Here is a 24,078-nt window from a genome sequence, read left to right on the forward strand (position 1 = left end):
AAAAATAAGAATTCAGTGCAAACACACGGTACACATTGAATACAATATACAGGTCGGTATCGATTATCCGGAGTATCGATTTTTTTTTCACTCCGGATAATCGAATCCTCCGGATAATCGAATCACTAAGTAAAAAATTGAAATCTTCGATAAAAGAACTGAAATATTATCTATTTTTGTAGTTTTATTTATATGATGCGGTGGTGTAGCCAGAAATTATTTCTAGGAACAGTAGAGGTCTTTACAAGACAAAAAAAATTGACCAGCATACACGAAAAAACACTTTTTCAAACCCCCTTTTCTTATATACGTTCAAAACTGCAAAACCATTCATATTGTATATTGCAATACCAAATTATCTCAGATTTATGCATAAAAATTGAAAAACAAGAACATCAAAAAACAAATTCCGGATAATCGAGTCTAAAATTCCGGATAATCGAATCCCGGATAATCGAGTCCCCGGATAATCGAGTCTCCGGATAATCGAGTCCGACCTGTACTGCATAATCGTAATATTTTAAGGTGATTATAAAACGAAGCCACACCTCAAATTTTCAAGAGCACAAGACTTGAGAACCAAACAGCGCTCCGCGTTGAAAATCTATCCCATTGGTCACAACCAGCAAACATGCAATGTGATTTGGTTTTCAACGCAAACTGTTGTAAGATACTCTCGTCTTGTGCACTTGAAAATTCAAAGTTTGGCTTCGTTTTATAATCCCCTTAAACAGATCTTTATACACTGTCCGAAAGCATATTCAAAAAGCTATCCAACAAAAATAAAATGAAATAAAAATTCGTGCTTTAGTTCGGAAAAATGCAGGGAGTGCACTGAAAAAATATATTTGATTTTATATCAAAACTTTACACATCCCATACTTTTTTGTCCCAAGTTGTCCCAGGCTAAAATTTATTTCCAAGGGTACCTTGAGATGTAAACTAAAGGACCGTGAAGAATTTAGCTGCACAAATTTGCACTTTTTTGATTTAGGGCTTTTTGAATTTTTGCAATACAGTGATACCTCCATGAGTCGATGTTCCATGACTCGATATCGACTCATGGAACCATACTAAAAACAAAATTTCATGGTTACTATGATGGTCCCTAGAATCAGCTTTCCAAAGGATTGCTATTCCATGACTCGATATTTCCATGAGTCGATGGTCCCTTCAATATCGACTCATGGAGGTTTCACTGTGTTTTTGACCATTTTCTATTAAAAACAGCCAAAAAATAATTAAGAGAATAAATGAATATCGCTAAATCATTCATATCATCTTTTCTATGTTAGTTCTAACATTTATGATGGTTTGCACAACGTTAATCACATAAATGGCTTATATGCATCATTAGTAACAAAACTTATTATTTCGCTATAGGCCCAATTCAAATGTTAGTCTCGAAAACTTGTTTATGAAATTAAAACATCAAATTTGTATCACAAAAGTCATAAATACGACATGGAATGGAAAAAATATTTTTGGCCACCAGTCTGTATGGAAACCGCCCATAGTGTGATGGTCCCGCCACATACCCCTACAGAGGTTTGAGCTAGACGATATATCTTTTAGATAATTAATTGTAATCAATGTTAATCAGATTAGCAAGCAATATTCGGTCTGATTATTATAACAGGTGTAAACAACATTAGAAGTTTCCATACTATACAGCAAAAAATAAATTTAAAAACACTGTTGGTCTCAACCATTAATTTTCGTAAGCATTACTAGTGATCATGAAAGTCCCACAAAATCCAAAACATTGCCAGAATTGGTAACCCCGCAAGCTGATTTCAAAAACTGTGGGCATTATTCGTCGCCTTTTTAAGAAATTTCCGACATTCAACCAGACAATTTACTACTAATTAATGGAATCATCCAACAACCCTAAATCCCCAAATTAGTTGATAAATAATCAAAAGTAATTTAAACCTGTGCATTATGGTCCAGAAAACAGTTTTATGCGGAAAGATACATTTTGAGCTTTAGAATGAAAGATTAGACGAAAACGGTCTTCTACAAAGTTGTTTGTATTAGTAAGGCCCTTTGTTCGGTGTTATTGAAAATTAGGGTAATCCACGTTTTCATAGAAATGGTGTAATTAACTTTCTTATTTGTAGAAATTATATTATACATGCTTCAGCAAAGTTGTAGACCATTCAATTTCAAGCAACTTTGCTTAAAAAAGTTTTTTTGTATCTCTTAAATTGACCGATTTAGAGCATTTTTCCTACGGTGACATAGGGTGGTCCGAGCAAAATTGGTTTTCTGGCTCTAACGTTTTCAATTCTAATATCTCATCAAAGTAGTCTATGAAACACTTTTAGAGCTTTGAAAATTGCGTAATTTGGTGAATGAAGAAACTCACTATCTTCTTCCGTTTGGGACTTATTGTTGTTTTTTTCTCAAAAACATGCTAACTTTGATTGTGAATATCTCTGATTGGGGCAAACTTAAAAAATATCTTTTGACGGCATTCAAAAGACAAAACAAAATGATATATCATATCCAAAAACTACGGATGTGTTATTTTTGTAACTCTAATAAAATGCCTTGAAAACAAATATTTTTTATCACAAAAACTTTAATAACTTTTGAAATAAAATAGGTATCAACAATCTTTCTGCATGAAAATTTGCGTTTTGTTAAGTTCTAAAAGTCGTTCATAGGCGACTTTGACGAGAAAATTATATTAAGAAAACTACTTTGTCAAGGAGTATATACCAGAATTTTTGTAAATAAAAAAGTTGATTATATTATTTATGTGATATTGTGAACCACCCTAGTTTTAAATGACACAGTATGAAAGCTTACATTTTGAGAAACAATTTTGTAGAAGATCATTTTTGTCTAAAATTTAATTTTCATGCTCAAAATGCAGAATAATAAAGAAATACATACTATGAAAATCTTCAAAATAGTTTTAGAGCCCTATCTGTCTTATTACAGATTTCTCGTCAAAATGGTCTATGAACGACTTTTAGAACTTAACAAAACGCAAATTTTCATGCAAAAAGATTGTTGATACCTATTTTATTTCAAAAGTTATTAAGGTTTTTGTGATAAAAAATATTTGTTTTCAAGGCATTTTATTAGAGTCACAAAAATAACACATCCGTAATATTTTGATATAATATACCATTTTGTTTTGTCTTTTAAATGCCGTCAAAAGATATTTTTTAAGTTTGCCCCAATTAGAGATAATCACAATCAAAGTAGGCATGTTTTTGAGACAAAAACAACAATAACTCCCAAACGGAAGAAGATAGCGAGTTTCTTCACTCACCAAATTACGCATTTTTTAAAGCTCTAAAAGTGTTTCATAGACTACTTTGATGAGATATTAGAATTGAAAACGCTAGAGCCAGAAAACCAATTTTGCTCGGACCACCCTATGTCACCATAGGAAAAATGCTCTAAATCGGTCAATTTAAGAGATACAAAAAAACTTTTTTAAGCAAAGTTGCTTGAAATGGAATGGTCTACAACTTTGCTGAAGCATGTATAATATAATTTCTACAAATAAGAAAGTTAGTTACACCATTTCTATGGAAACGTGGACCACCCTAATTTTCAATAACACCAAACAAAGGGCCTTACTAATACAAACAACTTTGTAGAAGACCGTTTTCGTCTTATCTTTCATTCTAAAGCGCAAAATGCATCTTTCCGCGTAAAACTGATTCCTGGACCACTGTGCTGTGTACCGCGCGCGGGGCTCAAATCTCTGTAGACTTCACAAAAAAGAGTAAACTATAACTACGTCAAAATACATAAAATCCATTATCATCATCGAGTCAAACTGTGTGCCGTTTTCATACAATTGATTGGGTCTGATGTATGTACAAGTTTAATCCATGTAAGAAATCCACAAATCAAATAAATTTATCATAAATTGTTTAATAAGTAAAGTAAAAATTTTGCAATATTTTTACCCGAGGAAACATTGATCAGGTCTCGATTCTTATAAAATATTTTATTTCTAAAATTAAACATTGCAACTCTAATTTTTTTCAAACAAATTCTGATTAACAAAAATTGTTGCAACACAAAGTATTTTAATTTTAAAAGACCGTAAAAAATTGTTACGTGTCAGATTTTAATTTTGTTGATTTTTTGTAACTTGAAAGCTCCCCGTCCCAAAGATTTTAATTTTATTTATCTCTTTTTTTTTTGGAACAAGTACTAGTATCTCAGCTATTGATTTCAGTTGATTTAATGAATGAAGGTTCATTTTTAATTAACCTATATTTTGTCATGTCTGTTGGAACTACTGTTTAGTTGTGAACTACTGTTTGACGTCATTGCAGTTGGCACTGCATTGTAGAACATAATTTATCGAAAAAATCCCCTTCACAAGGGTTTTAGTTAAGACAAACATGTCAAATATTATTATTGATCTAAATAAGTGTATATAAAACTATATTTGTGAATAGATAATAATTGATTCTCTTTTTTTACGAAAAAATTAACATAAATCAATCGATTTTTTGCAGGTATGCATGGAACAAAATTTAATGAATTGCGTAACGTTTTATGGCGTTGCGTACCTCTGGACGTTTAATGTTTTATGAAAATTTTGGACTTTGATTACAAATATTGCTCCAGTTGAAAAAAATATATGACACCAAATTCAAGTTCTACTATAACTAGGCTATCAAGGATAAACGACGAACTATTTGACATTTCATTAAATACTGATTGTAGAACACAGATTGTTTGTAAGCTAAAAAAAAGCTGTTGTAAGCTGATAAAAAAAACTCCAAACTCTCGATTCAAATAAAAAAACTCCGACATGAAGTGTCAAATAGTACCCTATACTTCTGCATTTGTATTGCTTAACTGATTTACAGGAAAAATATGTTATCTCGTGTAGCATGTTGTTTGTCCTGCACTGTCAAAGTTACCCACATTATCATAGATACTCCTTTTCACGGTACGGAATGATCCCGAAACAAAAAATCAAAGCCACACCCCTCTTTGCGATTTTCTGGGTACGCCAATGAGAGACGCTAATAAGTTTGAGAGTGCTCCTAGAACAATGAGCTGGGAAGTAGACTCATTTTGAGTAAAGACGTAATGCCAAGAAAAAAACTCTCATTTGATTTTATGAAAATATAAGAATGAGTATTGTTGAGGGTTGTGCAGGCCTGGACTAGACTCTTCCCCTCGCCCCGCATCGAGCGTAACGTAACCTCCTGCACAGCAACTAACCTCCTCGTGGCCGGGGTATAAGCAACCTTAGGGAAGATCGGGTAACCAACCCCGGAGGCAACTTCGGCCGTATACTGACAGGAAAGGGAGGTTTGGCTCCAGATCTAAACTCTATATTAGGAGCGGCTAATAACAGCTTCTGTTCCCCAGGTTAGGAGCGGCTGATCATCGTCCGAATGCCAGAAAAGGATTCTTAGGCAAACTGCGCATTATGGTGGAAATCATGGGGGTTGGTGAAAGGTATCGTTCACATGAAGCACGAAAGTTCTACGAGAAGCTTGACGTATCCCAAATATACTTCATACTGCATGCCGAAATGTGTAGGGATGAGGATGAAAGCATCTTGTCGAATAGACGTGAGCAGCATGGAGGACACATGTGCAGAGGGTCACGACAGCGGAAGAAATGATCAGGTCTTGTTCTTCTTCTTCATATTGTAATTTTCAATTGTCTTGAAGAAAACTCAACCGATTTGCATATATTTTCGCGAGAGTTTTGAGAAAATTATGGACAAGTATAGCTCTCCTGGAAAGCTCACAAAACTGATAAGACCAACAATATACGATGCGCAGAATAGCATGAAGATTTCGGGTGAACATTCCATTCTGCTGTTCAACATCGCGCTAGAAGGAGTCATGGGGAGAGCCGGATTGAACAACCGGGGTATGATTTTCATAAGATCCAACCAATTTGTTTGTTTTGCAGATGCTATGGGTATTGTCGGCAGAACATTTTGAACGGTGGCAGATTGTGCTCCCGCATGAAACGTGAAGCGACAAATGTCGGTTCGATGGCGAATGCGTCAAAAACCAAGTACATGCTAACAGGGAGAACCTTGCGCGACAGAGATTACCTTGGAAGCAGTGTTACGATAGATGGGGATACCTTCGGGGTGGTTAATAAGTTCGTCTATCTCGGATCCTTGTTAACGACCGATAGCAAAGTTATTCGTTATATAGGAAGACGCATCATCAGTGAAAGTCGTGCCTTCTATGAGCTTTGGAAGAAGCTTCAATCGATAAAGATTCACTTTCGCACCAAATGTACCATGTACAAAACGCCAATGATACCGGTGATCCTTTACATGGAGTGTACGAACGACAGTGGCAGTGTGCTGAAAAAACGGTGTGTTGGCGAATCCAGTATCCTGATGGTGGCGAAAGCCGGAAGGGTGTGATGGGCAGGGTATGATGCAAGACTATCGGAAAACAACTTTGCATAGGTGGTGTTCTCTTCGAATCCTGTTAGTACAAGAAGGCGTTGAGCACAGTGAGCAAGGTAGGTGCAATAGGATCTGAAGAGCGAGTGCCAAAATCGAAGTTGGAAAGACACAGCCATGGACAGAGCTAATTAGCGTAACATCGATAATGGGGTTTTATCAAATTAATTTATGTTACTCCAAGTTATTAATAATGAGAAAATTCAATTGAAAATTATTGCGTATGGATCATATCGCATAATGGATCAAATTTTTATTAATATAAATTTTGCAATTTTTTGTCATTGTAGTCATTGTATATTGCAGATTCGTGTTGACTCAAAATTTTGCATACGAAAGCTGTGAGAAAATTTCAAGTAATTTCAAAGTTGCTGTAAAATTTCATCGGAGCAATAGGAACCGAGGTCCAGATAATGATACGATCAAAACGTGGTTTATTCTGTACTGTACTGTATAAATTCCACCAAATAACTATTTGGGAGAGCATTGTAACACCGTAAAACACAGTAAAATTCATGTTTTTGTGTATAAGAACTTCTTGAGGTCCATTTAAAACTTCTCACTTAATATCATTATAAAAACGGTCATTTTTCTCGTTCTGCTTTTGGAATTAAACTTTTATAAGAAATTGACGAAATTTACGCAAGTATTCTTAAATAAATACAAATATAAATTAAATTGAAATAATGTTTCCTGATTTTAATTTTAATGATTTATTTGATCTTATTTTTCTCACAATTATTCGATAAGTCATGGGGGTATTTGACCATTTGGAGTTGCCAATAAAGTTAACTGAATGTTTTTAATCCCAGCCTTGAGAACCTCATCTAAGTCTGAGATTAAACAAAAATCAGTTAACGAACTTTTTTTTGTTTTCGTGTCTCTAGCTATCCATAAAAACGATTTAAGATAAAATTCAATAATTCCCAAGAAACTCTCAAGAAGATAATATTTGCATTAACTTGTTACATGAGTTCAACCAAAAAATCGATGTTTTCTAAGTACTAAAAAACTTATTTTTTTGCAATTGCGTTGCAAATCAGCCTACTTTTTATCAAGAGAATGGACAACATAATGGCCTCCTTTTCCTACCGAGAGAAACAATGCAAAATGGTAGTACTTTTCAGTCCTGTTTTGGGAGTTATCAAAATGACGTCTGATTGCATCCATACGTTATTTATTCAAGTGTTCTAAATTTCTCAATGACTCAGTTCACTAGGTTCTGATGCTACATCCGTATGATGAACCGAATTGAGTCAGATTCGAATTGTAGATTCAGATTTTGAATCAGAAGTTAGTTGTCTGTGAGGGATTCTGAGTTGAAATAGGATGCAGCTATAGGAGGTAGTAAAATATGTAAGTTCATATAAAAAAGACGGGAGTTTTATGAAACGATTCGTCAAGTGAAGGCAGGGGCAGTAGTTGAATTGCTCCCAAAATGATCGGAATTTCATGTTCCTACACGGTTTGTGTAAGAAGATTGGCACATGAGAAATAACTGTCGGCAAGCCTCGTTGGATAAATCATCATTTAGCAACTTGTTGCATAAATAACTATCAAAAAATAGAAATACGAAAAACTTTTTGACAATCACGATTGCCAATTCCTACAGTAACTTCAATTTGTCAATTAAAATACTGATAAAAATGTCTTATACGTAAACTCGTATAAGCAGCGAAGTTTAACTCTGGCTAAAGGGCACATAACTGAGAATTCGCGAAAGATGTTCTGAGGTCACGTTTCGGCTTTGTATTTAATCATTCATTTATATACGCCAAATTGACTTGAATACCCGACATGTTTTTACAGTCTCCTATAGAAATTCAACATTCAAAAGACAATGTTACCCTTGGACTCTTAACTGTGCAGTGATCGGAAATAGATACCGTACGTTGTTGCTTCCTTTCTCAACACTTTTGCGGCACAACGCGGCAGGTGCCACCTTCCGACATTGAAAGACTTTTGCCTCCTTGCGGGTGGATAAACGTTTTATTGGTCTAGCATGATTGCGGGGAAAGATGAGAAAGATAAAGTCAAAATGAACGGCAGGACACCAATTCCCCCGAGGAACTGCCCCTAGGTTTAGGTGGCCGGCCATTAGGGGCTCGTTGATTCGGTATCGTTATGCCATTTCAGTTCGCTGCTGTGTGTGAGCTGGGCAATTTAAAATAAACAGAAATCATCAAATTATTTCTGACGCCAGGAAAGCAGTTAGAGATCAAGAAATGATTTACGTGTCGTTCGAGGTTCTGGACAGTAATTTGAGCAGCCGGTGGTGCCATAACCCTTCCAGTTGATTGTTCCGCTGATGAAGGCTTTATGTATGAATATGGGCTCAAATGAGGGAAACAGTAATTCAGCTTTGATTGTCGAACACGCAACCGGAATCCGAATCTTGCCATGAGAAAATATGAGCGATAGTGCTCTTTTTAATAAGATTTGTGTTGGCTATGATGGGCACTGAATGTCAAATTAATGTACCAAAAAAAGTTGATGTTATGATGACCGATGTTATCCGCAAGAAAAATATTCCTCGTAGTTTCTATATCTTGTGAAACAGTCACAAACGAAATAGGGTAAACAACGGCTTCGGCGCCATACGACTATAATCGGCAACCAAATTTCAAACGCCAAATATACAGTATTTTACTATCAAAAGACACCAATGATTCAGATGATTCTTTGTTCTGTCAGCTTCCCGCTGACGATATTTCCGACGCTGAACAAACAACTTCGCCAGAGATATCATCAATTTAAATAGGGTGCTACTTGGGCATTTCCATGATTAACTTTGGCATGGGGGTTTTTCTCGATCGAATCGTCTGAAACTTTGCAATAAGAAGCACTCCAATACGACACATATTGTGTCCAAATATGAGCTCAATAGCTTAAAAAAACACTACCGAAGTGAATCAAAACTGCCAAGAATATGATCCGGCTCCCTAAATACGCAGTTTTTTTTAAGACCACTTAATATGTTTGGCTTGGTTTTACAAATATTTGTAATCGGAAATGAGTCAAACTACTTCTCAAAATATAATAGGTCAATGATTTAAACCATGCAGATTATTTGCGGACAACCTGTGGTCTCCATTGATTCAACGCATTTTCAAACTTTAAATTGTGAGAAATAGGCAATTGAAAATGTTAATTAAAAACAATGACAATTCATCTAAACACCTACGTATTAGCAAAATATAAACTAGACAAAAAACCAAAAGCTTCAAGAAAGGTTCAAATATTTCAAAGGAAAAACTTCTAATGAATTCCTCTCAACAAATTCAAAGCCCTCACTAGAGAAACAAAAAACAAAAAAACATATTCAAACTATAAATTATTTAAAGGTATCTGTTTTTTTTTATTTAAGTGCTATTGTTTGCGATGTAACCTGTGAAAAACATATTTATTAAATAATAATAATTTTTTTAACATTCCTGAAAAAACAAGGGAGAAATCATGGTACGAATCTACAGAAAAAAAAGTATCCTGCAGATAGCGTGGCCTTAGCGAACAATAAAGTCATGACAAAAAAACATATAAAATGGTTTGCTAAGAATCATGCCAACAGAAATAGAAAGTTTTAAACTGATTATTCCTGGGTTCCCCTTCCAGAATAAAATAAATCTGGAGTTAATTTGTGGTATGAAATTTCCTTAAATTAAAAAAAAAATTGTCTGCGCCGCCAGTTTTGATGTTCGTAAAGGGAATAAAACACTTTCTTCTTGTTGTGCACTTTTTCCACTGCGACCAAAGAAACACAGGTTATGCTACTTTCTTTGAATGTCGGTTCTCAAAAGGACGGCTCTCCGAGTACTCCGAGTATCGTTTCCCCGATCGCCAATTCTGCGATCGCTAGTTCCCCGAATACCCCGTTTCCCCGAATAGCCCATTGCCACGAAAAGTTTTCGGCACTCATAATTTTAATAACCTTACATATTTCAGTGTGGCGAATAAACCGGTTACCTGATATACACCTTTCTTAATTTTCTTGGCGGTTCTTTCGAGAAAAGTATTGTACATTTGGCAACTTCATCACTTTTCGAGGAAACGAATCAGGGAAGGGGAAATAGCATTCGCGTCTCATTTTCATGATTGATTGACAATTTGTAGTCGACGGGTTTTATTGCAGGTCTTGGATCGTTTGAATCAATAGATTTCCTCCCCTTTCTGGACATAATGACTTGTTCACAAGTTTCATAACACTGGAAGGGGTGGGTGTTTGTCCTCATGACGTTAGAGTTCATATAAAGAAATGTAGAGCTTATGCAACACCGCTAGCGCATGACGGCTCACCATAGTAGCATGCCCGAAAGAACTTGAAACTATCGAGCACCAGAGCTACAGGTCCAAAGCCCTGATAAAGGTGGATGGTTGTGATGGCTATGACCGTGCTCATCATGTAAAGAACAAATGGACAATGCTGTATCGTCTCAGCACCGAGGAGGCAGCCCTTCTAGCACGATGTAGGTAGCGCAACCCTGGTTAGGTGGCCTATCGAAGTCTCCTCACCAACCAAGAAAGGCAAAAGTAGAGCAAACGGATTGAGGACAACGATTGGAAAGTTGGATCTTGGAACGTGAACGAACCCGCGCGTGTTGGGCTCCTGGCTCGTGAACTGCGAAATATCGGCGTGAGCGTGGCAGCTATCCAGGAAATACGCTGTCAGAGAACCGGAGAACGTGAATTCCGAGCGGTGGACCCCATCGCCAACACTTTATTCAAGTACCACATCTATTGCACCGGTGGCGACAGAGCAGAACGTGGAGTTGGCTTCATAATGATTGAGAAGCATATGAAGCAAATTATTCGATGGAAACCGGTAAGCGACCAAATCTGTGTGTTGCGAATGAAGGGCAAGTTCTTCAACTACAGCCTGATCAGCATATATGCGCCACCGAACGATAAGCCCGATGACATGAAGGCCTACGGAGAGTGCCCAAAAAAAGATGTAAAGATAGTCATCGGCGCTATGACTGCGCAGATCGGGAAAGAAGATTTCTTCCGACCCGTCATTGAAAAGGACAGCCTCCATTCCGTTACCAATGATAATGGCTTGCGGCTAGTAACCTCCGCTGCTGCTAGAGGGATGGCAACCTGCAGTACCTACTTCGCAAACACACCTGGTGACACCCGAGTGGCGATGCCTGCTTTCAAAGAGACCACGTGCTGGTTGATGGGCGACATTTCTCAGATGTCATGGATGTCTGGACCTGCCGAGGTCCTAATATCGACTCGGATCATAATCTCGTTGTAGCTAAAATTCGGGCAAGGTTATCCAGCGTCACGAGTTCCAGAAAAAAACAGAACGCTGCGCTTCTATACAACGGTCAATGGTGCGCGGCACAATACCGTACCAGTGCCCGCCATGTGCAATGATCGAGAAAGAAATTTGCTGACCGATAAAACGGCGGTGGCTGCCAGGTGGAAGGAGCACTTTCAGCAATTGTTGAACGGTGAACATGGAAATGTTGCGAGGAACAGGATGAACATTGATGATGACGATCAAGCTGTGGACCCACCGTAGGAGGGGTTAAAAAGGCTATCAGCCAGCTGAAAAACTGTAAGGCTGCACTATGGGCGATCAGGTGGCCAATAATATAAATAATGACTTGTTCTGATAGTTTCTTCTGGTACATCAGTACATAGTTAACACTTATATCAAGATATTCCTGGAATACTAAAACAAGATCCTTTGTAGTTTCATTGATACAGTATGCCAAACGTAGAGTTTTTAAGAAAAACAAAGAATTCAGTACAAATACAAGGTATACGTTGGATGGAATATACTGTCGAATCGTAATATTTCATACATATATTTATACACTGTTGGAAATCTTTCTAGAAAAGCTATCTTAGAATAATAAAACAAAAAAAAATCATACTTTAGTCTGGGTAAATGTGGGGACTACACTGAAAAAAACATATTCGATTTTTTACCGAAACTTTACACATCCCATACTTTTTTGTCCCAAGTTGTCCCAGGCTAAAATTCAAAGATGTAAGCTAAAGGATTGTGAAGAATTTTGTTGCACATATTTGCACTTTTTTCAGTTAGGGCTCATTGACTTTTTTTTTCGATATTTTTGCCTTTTTTTCTTTAATATCATCTAAGGATAATTTCAGGGGATAATTCAATGTCGCTAAATAATTTATATCATTATTATTATGTAAGTTTTTATATTTATAATGGTTTGCACAACGTTAATTGCATAAGTGACATATATGCATCATTAGTGAAAAACGCATTTTTTCGCTTTTTTAAGGTTGGTATCGAAAACTTGTTAATTGAAAACAAAATATTATGTATAAAAAAAAACATAAATATAACATGAGATGGCATATGCAAACCACCCATAGTGAGCTGCTAGGTAGGACGATATGCCGGTCGAGCTTCTCAAGCACGGAAGTGAGCAGCTTTATCAGTCGATCCACCGAGTACTTCTGAAGGTATGGGAGGACAATTGTATGGTTGTACTGGTTGTATGACCTCATACGCCCAATCTACAAGAAAGAGCACAGACTGGAGTGTGCCATTTACAGAGGAATCACCCTGCTGAATTCGGCGTATTATTCGCGCATTCTGTTTAACAAATTGACATCGCTCGAGGAGTCCTTCGTCGGCGAATACCAAGCTGGTTTTCGTGAGGGCCGGCCGACAACGGACCAGATGTTCAATCTGCGGATGATCCTAGACAAATTCCAGGAGTATAACTCACCATCTGTTTATTGATTTCAAGGCGGCCTACGACTCAGTGAAAAGAAATTAGATTTGGCAGATAATATCCGAACATGGTTTTCCGGCGAAACTAATTGGGCTTATACGTGCTACGCTGGATGGTTTGAAATCAACTGTTCGTATCGCAGACCAGGTGTCAACCTCGTTCGTAACGTTAGATGGGTTGTAGCAGGGAGACGCACTTTCGAATTTACTGTTCAACGTTGCACTCGAGGGTGCTATTATTAGATCTGCCGTGCCGAGAAATGGCAATATTATCACAAGGTCGCACATGCTCCTTGACTTTGGGGACGATATTGACCAAATTGGAATCGATCGCAGGTCAGTGGAAGAGGCCTTCGTGCCTCTGAAGAGGGAGACAGCGAGGATAGGCCTGACCATTAATTCTATCAAAACGTAGTACATGGTTGCAGGTAGAGATAGAGTCAGGCTTTGTGGTGTAGGTACTTAGGTAGTGTTTGATGAGGATGTGTTTGAAGTTGTTGAAGAATTGTTTTACCTTGGAACACTTGTGACATGTGACAACGACGTTTCCAGCGAAGTTAAAAGACGTTTTGCGGCTGTGAACAGGGCCTTTTACGGACTACGAAACCAGCTTAGATCCCACGGCTTGCAAACAGAAACAAAGACTCGCTCTGTATAACACATTGATTTTTCCGGTGGCTCTCTACGGGCACGAAGCGTGGACGTTGAAAGAGGCAGATCGGAAAGCTCTCGGTGTTTTCGAGAATAAAGTGCTGCGGACAATACTCGGCGCGAAACTCGAAAATGCTGTGTGGCGCAGGCGCATTAATCACGAGTTGTATCAAGAGTACAAAGATGCGAATATTATCAAGCGTTTAAAATACGACAGACTTCAGTGGGCTGGTCACTTAGTGAGAATGTTGGAAGAAAGAATTGCGAAAATAATCTTCATCTTCATTCTTCAAATTTTGGTGACAGTTTTCACACGATCAGACAAATTTAACTAAATTTGAAGATAATATGTGGATTCTAGGCAATTTGCAAATATTTTTGTGATTTTATACATGGGTCGAACTTTTGCCCCACTATGGGCCAAAAATTGTTTACAAGCATTTATGCAAAAACTAATACACCTCAAAGCAACCTCATGCGACCGTAGCAGCTCTACTAGTCACTATTCAAGAGGAGGTGGGGTTTTGATTGCCGTTAAGTGCCGCTTCAAATGCGAGTTAGTTCCGCTGTCGAGTTGTGAACATCTTGAGCAAGTGACCATCCGAGTGAAGATGTCACACCGGTCACTGTATGTCGTGGCTGTATATCTTCCCCCGAATTCTCCCACCGATGTTTACTCTGCTCATGCAAGTGCGGTTGAACACATTGCGAACATCTCGTCCAAAAAGGATATCATTCTTTCGCTTGGTGACTTCAACCTTCCCAATCTGCGTTGGCAATTGGATGACGCTATGCGCTATGAACGGGTACATACCATCAAACATTTCCTCTGAACCTGAACAGTCCCTTGTGGAGGCCATGTTTGCAATCGGTCTTCAACAAGTCAACAATCTCGTAAACATCAACGACAGGTTGCTAGACTTGGCATTTGTTAGTCTGCCGGAATATCTTGACCTCATTCCTCCACCTATCCCACTTTTAACCATTGACAACCATCATATGCCCTTTGTTTTAATCTTTGACGAATGTGAGGAGTTGATATCTGAACCTGACGACTTCATCGAAAACTCCAATTTCAATTTTAATGCTTGTGATTACGACCAGCTGAACGAAGCACTTGCCGCCATTGACTGGAATGCTGTTCTACAGTGCGGCAGTGTGGATGAAATGCTAATCAGCTTCTACGACAAACTGTATGGGATTTTCAACAACCACGTTCCTCGAAAAAGGCGAAAATTCACTTCAACATTCAGCAAGCCCTGGTGGAGTGCAGAACTGAGGAATCTGCGAAACATCTTAAGAAAGGCACGAAAACGATTCTTCTTGACGAAATCCGAAGATGAACGTGAAAACCTGCATGATGTGGAGATTGCATACAAAGAACTCTTACTATCCTCTTACAAAAACTATGTCAGTACGATCCAGACTAACGTGAAACAAAACCCTTCGTTATTCTGGGACTTCGTGAAAAAACAAAAAGGGACTACTCGCATCACCAGCAATGTCCATCTTAATGGTTCCCACGCTAGTACAAACAAAGAAGCCGCTGATTTGTTCGCGTCATTCTTTGAAAGTGTATTCAGCAGAGCAGCACCTGTTCCCCGTCGTGATTGTTTCACTCACATTCCAACCATCGACATCTCGCTTCCTGTTATCCAATTTTCCTGCAACGAAGTATTAGAAGCTATCAATGAACTCGATGTTTCGAAAGGCCAGGGCACAGATGCCGTTCCCCCTCTCCTGTTAAGGAATTGCTCTACTTCGTTAGCTGACCCTATCACCAAAATCTTCAATCGTTCTCTCAGTGAGAAGACATTTCCAGCATTGTGGAAACAAGCTTGCATTGTCCCTATTCACAAATCTGGGAATTGCAGTTCTGTCTCTAACTATCGTGGCGTTTCTATTCTGTGCTGCATGAGCAAAATATCTGAAAAAATGGTGCATAGCATACTGTACAATGTAGCAGTTCCGATCATCTCCAACACTCAACATGGCTTCATGAGGCGCAGGTCCACAACATCAAATCTCATGTCCTACGTTACCACACTATCTCGTGAATTGGAGCATAGACGTCAAGTTGATTCCGTTTATATCGATTTCGCAAAGGCTTTTGACACCGTTCCACATGTTACAATCGTCAATAAAATGAAGAATATCGGATTTCCGGATTGGATCATAGAGTGGCTACGTTCGTATTTATCAGACCGATCCGCATACGTGGTGATCAACTCTGCGAGATCTCGATCGTTTGCCATCACATCGGGCGTACCTCAGGGTAGCGTTCTTGGACCGTTGCTTTTCAACATATTTGTAAACGACTTAAGTCTTCTACTGTCGTCGCTCGTTCATTTGCTGACGATATGAAGATGTACCTGTAGTGTCCGGAAGGAGGAACCGGAACATTCAAAACCAATGGCTCAATCAGCCGAATCCAAACAGGAGCAATTCCATCGCAACTTCATCGCTTGAAACACTTTACAAGACTGACGTGTCACTCGCCTTTTCCCGTTTGCTTAGGTTTTCATTGTTACTGGAACTATATGCCCTTCTGCTTATTTGATATCTTCTATAGTACCCCTCTCAATCCCTACAGTACCGTACAATATTTTCACAGCTGGACTGTGTAGCACTTCAAGAGGATGTTAATACGCTGCTGATATGGTGCGGTGATAACGGAATGCGCGTCAACGGTACCAAGTGTAAGGTTGTTTCCTTCAGTAGAAGCAGTGACAAAACCGTTTTTGAATACTCAATTGATTCGGTTCTTCTGCAAAGGGTGACGTCTATCTGCGACTTGGGCGTTATCATCGACGACAAGCTAAAATTCAACGAACACATTGGGGTTACCGCGGCCAAAGCCTTTTCCGCTCTTGGATTTATTCGTCGGCATGCTGCAGATTTCACAGACATTTATGCACTAAAAATTCTCTACTGCTCACTAGTACGTAGTATACTTGAATACGCTGCTCCCGTATGGTGTCCTTATTATTCTACGCTGGTTCTCAAAATTGAACGTGTACAAAGAAGATTCATTAGGTTTGCTCTACGCAATCTTCCGTGGAATGATCCCGTCCATCTTCCGCCTTATCCAGACCGATGCCGCTTGATCGGTTTGGAGACTCTATCGCAACGACGTGTTTCAATGCAGTGTGTGTTCATTTTCGACATCATTCAGGGCAACATCGACAGCCCTGTGCTCCTTGAACAAATCCCTTTGTACGTGCCACCCCGTCAGCTTCGTTACTCCTCGATGCTAGCAATACCACACCATCGGACGAATTATGGCCATTTTAATGCACTTGACTTCTGCCTACGAGAATTCAACAGATTCAGCGATTCGTTCGATTTCAATGTGTCAAAAAATGTTTTTGTTAATAGGATAAGAGATATAATTTAAGTAAAGTACATAATATTAAGTTTTCAGTCTGTGTGACGTGTAGTCAAAGACGGTGAATAAATAAATAAAATAAATAAATAAATGATAGGCCTAGAAACGCCCTTAAATAAAATATTGAAAAAGATTTTATCTTCAATTGGTTCAATGCAACGAAAGTTTGACCAAAAATTACGATATTCACGTCGAAAAACAACAAATAGCCATAACATTTCCAAATCTAAATCGATTTTTATGATATTTGGAGTGAAAGTCTCTTACTTGAATAGCATTCGAGCCACCATGACATTTACAAGTTTTGTTTTGAATTGAGCTAGAAATCTTAAAAAGAAACTCTTGCCCCACTCGAACTTTTGCACCACTTCACTCTACTAGAAAGAACTACAATACGCATAGAAGCCCTTTTACAAGCAAAGTCAATATTGCCAGTGAAGCTGAGATTGTTATCAATATTTATTCCGAGATGCTTAAAGAGTCATTATACGCGATAGTGCAATCACAATTTAATTTGGCTAGACAAAACAGATTATGAAACTTGAATAATTTAATGATGATATGTCAAAATAATTGTCAAAAAATTGTGAAAATGCGAGCCTGTTGTGGTTATTAAAAATACATCAGGAACGCAACAGTCCAATCAGTACCAAATGCAATTTTCTGAAAATACATAATACAAGAACAAAACAAGTCACACACAAATTTCCGGAGACCTTCATCAATCTCAATAAAAACTAATATCGTCAGTATTTCCCGGGCCTTGTAATTAAGTCAGGGCTCTGGGCTGTAATCATTATGCCAACTATTATTTTATTCTAACCACGCCGTAAAATTTAACTTCCCACAGTGGCGAAAAACCCACCAAATGGTGGCCCACGAAAAACTGTGGCATTAACGTGAATTGTGAAGCATTTTGATGATAGACTATCTGAGAACGATTGCTACGAAAATCACGGCTCATTATGTCATCAAGAACTTGTTATGCCTAGGTCTCTTCATTAAATCACGATGACCAACGACCTGTGATATTTTACTACAGTCTAGCGAAAATTTGTATTGATGTGGAATATATGTATCGTAATTTTGCTGTGTCATTATTTTCTTAGATCAAGATATACACATTTTATAATATTTCAAAAATTGAAAATTCCGTGTATATACAAGAAGCTCAATATATGTACTAGTACCTCTGAGCAATATGGACAACGAATTAAACTAAAAATCGACCACCATATACTTACTCTTCTTTCGCCCCTCGTACATGTCCACCGAACTGATTGCACTTTTAGGAAGCTCTGAAATGGGAAAGCAGCATCGATTACCATAAAATCGAACAGACGAAACATAACACTAGGAAAAAGTGTGAAAAAATACTGTCGCCTCACGGATGTTTCCGCTTCCGCTTGTATTTCGGCAAGACTACACATGGGAATCAAAATAGACCGTTAACAGTGGTCTTCAAATTTCGGATCATGGGACAACTTGCTCAACCATTGATAAAGAAGAAGAAAAAAACGTCATATTTGATCTCACATGTAAATTTTGTCATTCATTATTTTACTGTTATAAATGTTATAATAGATCCTTAGACGCAAATAAAAAGGCCATTCTCAGACTAACTATTTTCTATAAAATGAAACTTTGTCCAAGTGTTAGCAGCTAAATATCTTAAAAGACATCTCACATCAAATTATTGCTTTATTTCCTAAATTACGTTCCGTAAAGAACATATAAAGGAAAATAATTTTTATAATTTGAAAAATTTTAGCACAAAAACGGTGTTTCTTCTAATCTACCTCAAGATTAGGAAATAAGTTTCAGGAAGATAAAGAAAAACATGAAAAGAACACTTTTTTCTTAAAATAATAACATTACCGAGAAAAAATAGCTCGGATACAAACTGAATGATCTAGCAAGTCTATATTCTCAAAAAAAAAAAAAAAAGAGTTTTGTTATAACTGTAGCAAGCAAAAATTCATGCCTGTATTTTTAAAAACAGCCAAGGATGCTAGGATATTTATTCAGTGATCATTTGGACACCTCGAATGACATTAAAAATGGGCCAACATACAGGAAAAATTTACCATTCGCTATAGCTTGAGAAAGATAAGAGGTAGGAAAAAAATATGTATAAGCTTCTGACAATCCTGAATAATACATGTGCAAAAACTTTGCGAGTAACGTTTTAAACTGGAGATGGTCAATATCGTTAAAATGATCTTCAACAAACCTAAAATGCATTTTATGTTCATTTTGTAAACCCATGTGTAGTTACGCTCCACAAAAAAAAGATCCTTATCTGTGTAGGTGACGACGACTATTTTCGAAGCATATCTTACTATATAGTTTAATGGCACCATCGGTTTCCCCGAGGGAATTCTTGGCGATACACCTGTACGATCCAAAGTCGGCCTGGCTCACAACCTTGATGCTCAGTTTCATCACCACTTTGTATGCGTTGTCTATCAGCACCGGTTCGTATTTTCCGCCTGCAACATCGAAAAGGACATCAAACCGGACCAAATCCAGAACCGTTTCGATGGCCCACAGCAGCAGAGGCAAGGATCGGGTTGACCAGCCAAGGGATCCAAAACAGCAGTCGGTAGTTGGCGTGTAGAATGAAAGAAAACAACGAAAAACGGTTTGAGAATGATACTTGACACTAACCACCGCTCATGTGGAATGCGACGACGATGACGGAAAACGGATGGGGGGAACTTGTTAAATTTGCATAATTGTAGCGGTGTGATTTTCATACTCGGCGGAAAATCACACGAAAATGGCACACAGATTGGTCAGCTCGAGCTATGGGCGTTGCCAGGGGGTATGGGAGGGTGTGTCCTCTCACAAACATTTTAAAATTAAGCAGGTTTTTTTTCTATTGTTTTAATTTTTGAAAGATGTTTTCAGCATTCATATTTATTTAAAATTGGGTTTCTTATGCTATCAAGAAATTATTTGAAGAATTTGGCATTGTCTCGCCTATGGAAAAATTTCTGCCACGAAAATATCTTTTTCTTGTTTGTGAAATCCTCCATATGTGTCTTCAGTATGGGGTCGTCCATAAATGACGTAGCTATTTAAGGGGGAGGGGGGTCTTCATGAATTTGTGACGATGTGTGACGAGGGGGAGGGAGGGGTCCTAGCTAGTGGACGTAGCATTTTGAATCACGTCGGTAAAATGAGAGGCGCTAAAAAAAGTGACATACAATTATTTTTTTTATCAAACTTCTTTTTTCTTTGTTTGACTTATAAAGTTGGGTTCTAAAATGATGATTCAGCTTCAAAACATTCATATGACAATATTGAACAAAATCTAAGAAATTTTAGATTTTCTGTAGTGCAATCAAACAGATTTTTTTAATGCTTTAAATAATTATGTAAACATTATAATCATGTATTAATGAATTAATTTATATATATATATATATATATATATATATATATATATATATATATATATATATATATATATATAGAGCTTATTTATTAAAAAAAACATATGTTCGCTTTGGAAAATATCACATTAAAACTAGATATTCATTCCGTGAATTATGCTCTCAATGTTGCAGAAGATCTCCACCAAATCAACTCATCGATTTGTTTTGATATATCAACGCTCTTGATGTAATAGCCTGAATAAAACTTGATGGAAAAGCCTGGACAACAGATTCGAGTGTTATCGAAATTGTAATATCATTCAATTTTCTTAATAACTCGGCAATTTGAAGAAAGATTGTTTTTAGTATTTAATTGATTCGTTATAGGTTGTGTAAGATTACTTCAGAATGGGGAACGATAATGAAGTTAAGCTGAAATATTATTAAAGTTGAATAACTTGTATAAGAATCGCTAAGATTTTCTGAACATTCCAAATATTACAAGTGTAATCTTTTCTACATCTGGCACCTGATTGCTGAATGGATTCGAATTTGGATAACAATGACGAATACCCATTTCAAATTAAATATATCTTATCTTGATAAGTTTCATTGAAATCTTTTTCCTAACAAAGAATAATTAAAAAACAATCCTCTAATATAACTGAATGTCTTTTAAAAATGTTATAAAATCTATTGTACCCTAACTCGTTACTGTTAGCTTCATCAATCCAATCAAAAATTATTCCTTTTTTCTATATTTTCAGCTGTAAACTAATTTTTCATGGTAACAACAGCAATACAATACAATTTAGCCAACAGCCTAAACAGGAAAAAGATCATTTAAAACTGTTTTCCAAATTTCTTTTGAGCGCTACTGCAAATCAAACATTTATTCGCTAGATTATCCTTACATTTCAGTTATTAATTAATATCAAAATCTGTATTGAACTTCTGAATTCCAATTTTTTGTTTTAACCCAATTGCCAAGAAAAAGAAATAAAAAAAATGTAGGGGGGGGGGGGGGGGGGGTTGCTTGATATGCTACGTATTTTCCAAGGGGGGGTATCAGCATTTGTGACGAAATGCTACGAGGGGGGAGGGGGGTGTAAAAAATCAGTGAAAAAATGCTACGTCATTTATGGACGGTCCCTATTTATTTTTATACGTTAATTACATCCTGATTGATTTTCTGAAGAATTTAAGGAGTGAACCACCCAAGCAGCACAGTTTGTTTCAACTCGAGAACAAAATTATCTCTTGAAACTAATCAGAGTTGTCAATTGTTGAAAATATGACTTACAATTGCACTGAATAGCAACGCAAAAAGCGCAAGAGGCTAAGTGTGTTTGCAACATATTTAGGTCATATCGAAATTGCTTATTTGTTGCAAAATACGTGAAGAAAAAAAAAATGAAAACAAATATATGAACGAGAATCGAACTTCCAACCTCAAGATCACCAATCTTCTCCTCTACTCACTACTCCACCAGCTTTTCGAACAATTGCTTCGCCAATGCACTATAAAAGCGACCACATGGCCCATTAATCAAAGTTTGTTGCTTATAACTTTACTGCACCCTTTGGAATACAAGTTCATTACTGGCGAAATCTAGCCACGCCTGAAATAAACCTAACTTTTCGCAAAAACTTCCACGCAACACATGAGAAACACCTTTTAAAAAGACTGTTGCTAGACCATGTTTTCGTTGTTAGATGATACGTAAGGTGTAACTCAACCATATTGCAACTGGATTGAAACAAACAAACTTCTAGCTGTCATACACGTAGTTAAGTGCAACTTTCTCGCAACTGGGATGAATCTTCTTGAGTTGTGGGTATGGGAACGAAAATTGAATGCAAGTTGCGGATCACGGTGTGTTTCGTAGAACAAGTTTATTACAAAAAAAATAGGTAAGTCTGAAATTTCTCCACAATAAAGTCTAGGTTTCTCGCGTTCATTTGCTGCTAAAACCAAAATAATCGGTCGGGGGGTCCAGAGTAATTTTTTTTTGTTTGATTTCGAGAGACTTGCACATATGTTTGAATTTGCCTATCTATGTGTTTATGTACATTAGGGCGGTTCAAAATTAGAAAATGTTTGAGAATTCAATCTCTCATATGTTCCATACCATCCTTACTATAAAAATAGTGTTCTGTGAAATTCGCAGCTTTCTACGTGGTGATTTAAGGTGGCCCAAAGACAATGTAGGTTCATATGGAAATTACTATGAAGAAATTTTGAAGTATATTCCAAACACGCTTGTACTGTAATGTAAGTACAAACTTATTATCCCATTGTGAAAGCTCATTCTTCAAACCATAATAAAGAAATTTGCTGAAGAGAGAAATTCAATTCGACAGATAGCAGAAGAGATATTCATGAGTTTGTTTGCTATTATTTAGCTTAACCCCTCTACCGGCAGCGACAAAAATCCCGGGAAATCCCGGGATCTAAAAAATCCCGAATCCCGGGATATTTTCGAAAATCTCGGGATTTCCCGGAATTGCTTGTTTCACAAGAAAATACTGTATTATTATTTTCTAATAATGGCACAAAACAAGCTGCATGTTATTCTGGTGATTGTTGATGCAAGAATGAATTTTAGTTATTGCATTCGGTTTACTCAATTGCGTTTTTATTGAGGTTTGGGGCCACTTATGCTTATACTTTTTTCTGGTGTGTTAGTAACGTAATTTTCAATAAACTTTAGCAGGTTTCCCTACGGTTTGTTCCATTTGTCAACAAATGCTTTGGTGGTTGAATTTTTCATAAGATTCAAATTTTATCAATGCCATTTTATCTTCTTGTAACCGTTTCAGTTTGGCCGGTGAACCTTACATTTTTCCAGAACTAACATGCCTGTGGCTGTCATGCCAATAATTTAAAAGCATGAATATTCCATATGCACAAGAATATAAATAAGTTCATGAGAGTAAATTTTAAAAGATTTGGTAAAATTTGAGAGTGATCGGTATCACCTATACCTAATGCATTACGTTTGATTTCCGTTTCAAACTAACTTTAATAAATGCCCATTGACTTCAACTGCAGATAGGTGAAGTATTGATGGATGAAATCTGAGATAGTATTGTTTTTGTCTATTATAATACAACTTAACCTTCAAAAACAGGTTCGGTTTTTATGAAATTGCCCTATAAAACTAAACATTGTTTCAATACCCGCTTCGGCCATTCAGTAGTCGTTATGGAAGCATGTGATTTTTGTCCCGGGATCCCGGGAAATCCCGGGATTTTGAAAAATAAAATCACGAATCCCGGGATTTTTTCGAGTCCGGGAAACAAGACCCTCTAGTTTTAAGGGTGCATATACATAGAATCCAAACCTCGAATTTTCCAAAGCACAAGACTAGAGAAGCAGACAACCGGTAACTCACTGATCACTCGCTGGTGGCGACTAATCAATAAAATGTTCAACGCAAAAGGTTGTCAGGTTCTCAAGATACAAATCTACAAACAAGCTCTTGAAAATTCGAGG

The 24,078-nt window shown here is 37.2% G+C and overlaps 1 protein-coding gene across 6 annotated transcripts in view; it reads right to left on the reverse strand.

Moving 5' to 3' along the window:
- Positions 1-24,078, reverse strand: part of LOC5568034 (opioid-binding protein/cell adhesion molecule homolog) — a 232,708-nt gene that overhangs the window by 15,647 nt on the left and 192,983 nt on the right. For all 6 annotated transcript variants that reach the window (XM_021844513.1, XM_021844515.1, XM_021844514.1 and 3 more), the window contains exons 8-9: positions 19,539-19,688; positions 18,441-18,494 (exon numbers count right to left, since the gene is read on the reverse strand). In XM_021844513.1, the coding sequence (XP_021700205.1) occupies positions 18,441-18,494; positions 19,539-19,688 (204 nt within the window). The remainder of the gene's footprint in view (positions 1-18,440; positions 18,495-19,538; positions 19,689-24,078) is intronic.

The sequence above is a fragment of the Aedes aegypti genome, chromosome 2, assembly GCF_002204515.2.
Source record: "Aedes aegypti strain LVP_AGWG chromosome 2, AaegL5.0 Primary Assembly, whole genome shotgun sequence".
NCBI lineage: Eukaryota > Metazoa > Arthropoda > Insecta > Diptera > Culicidae > Aedes > Aedes aegypti.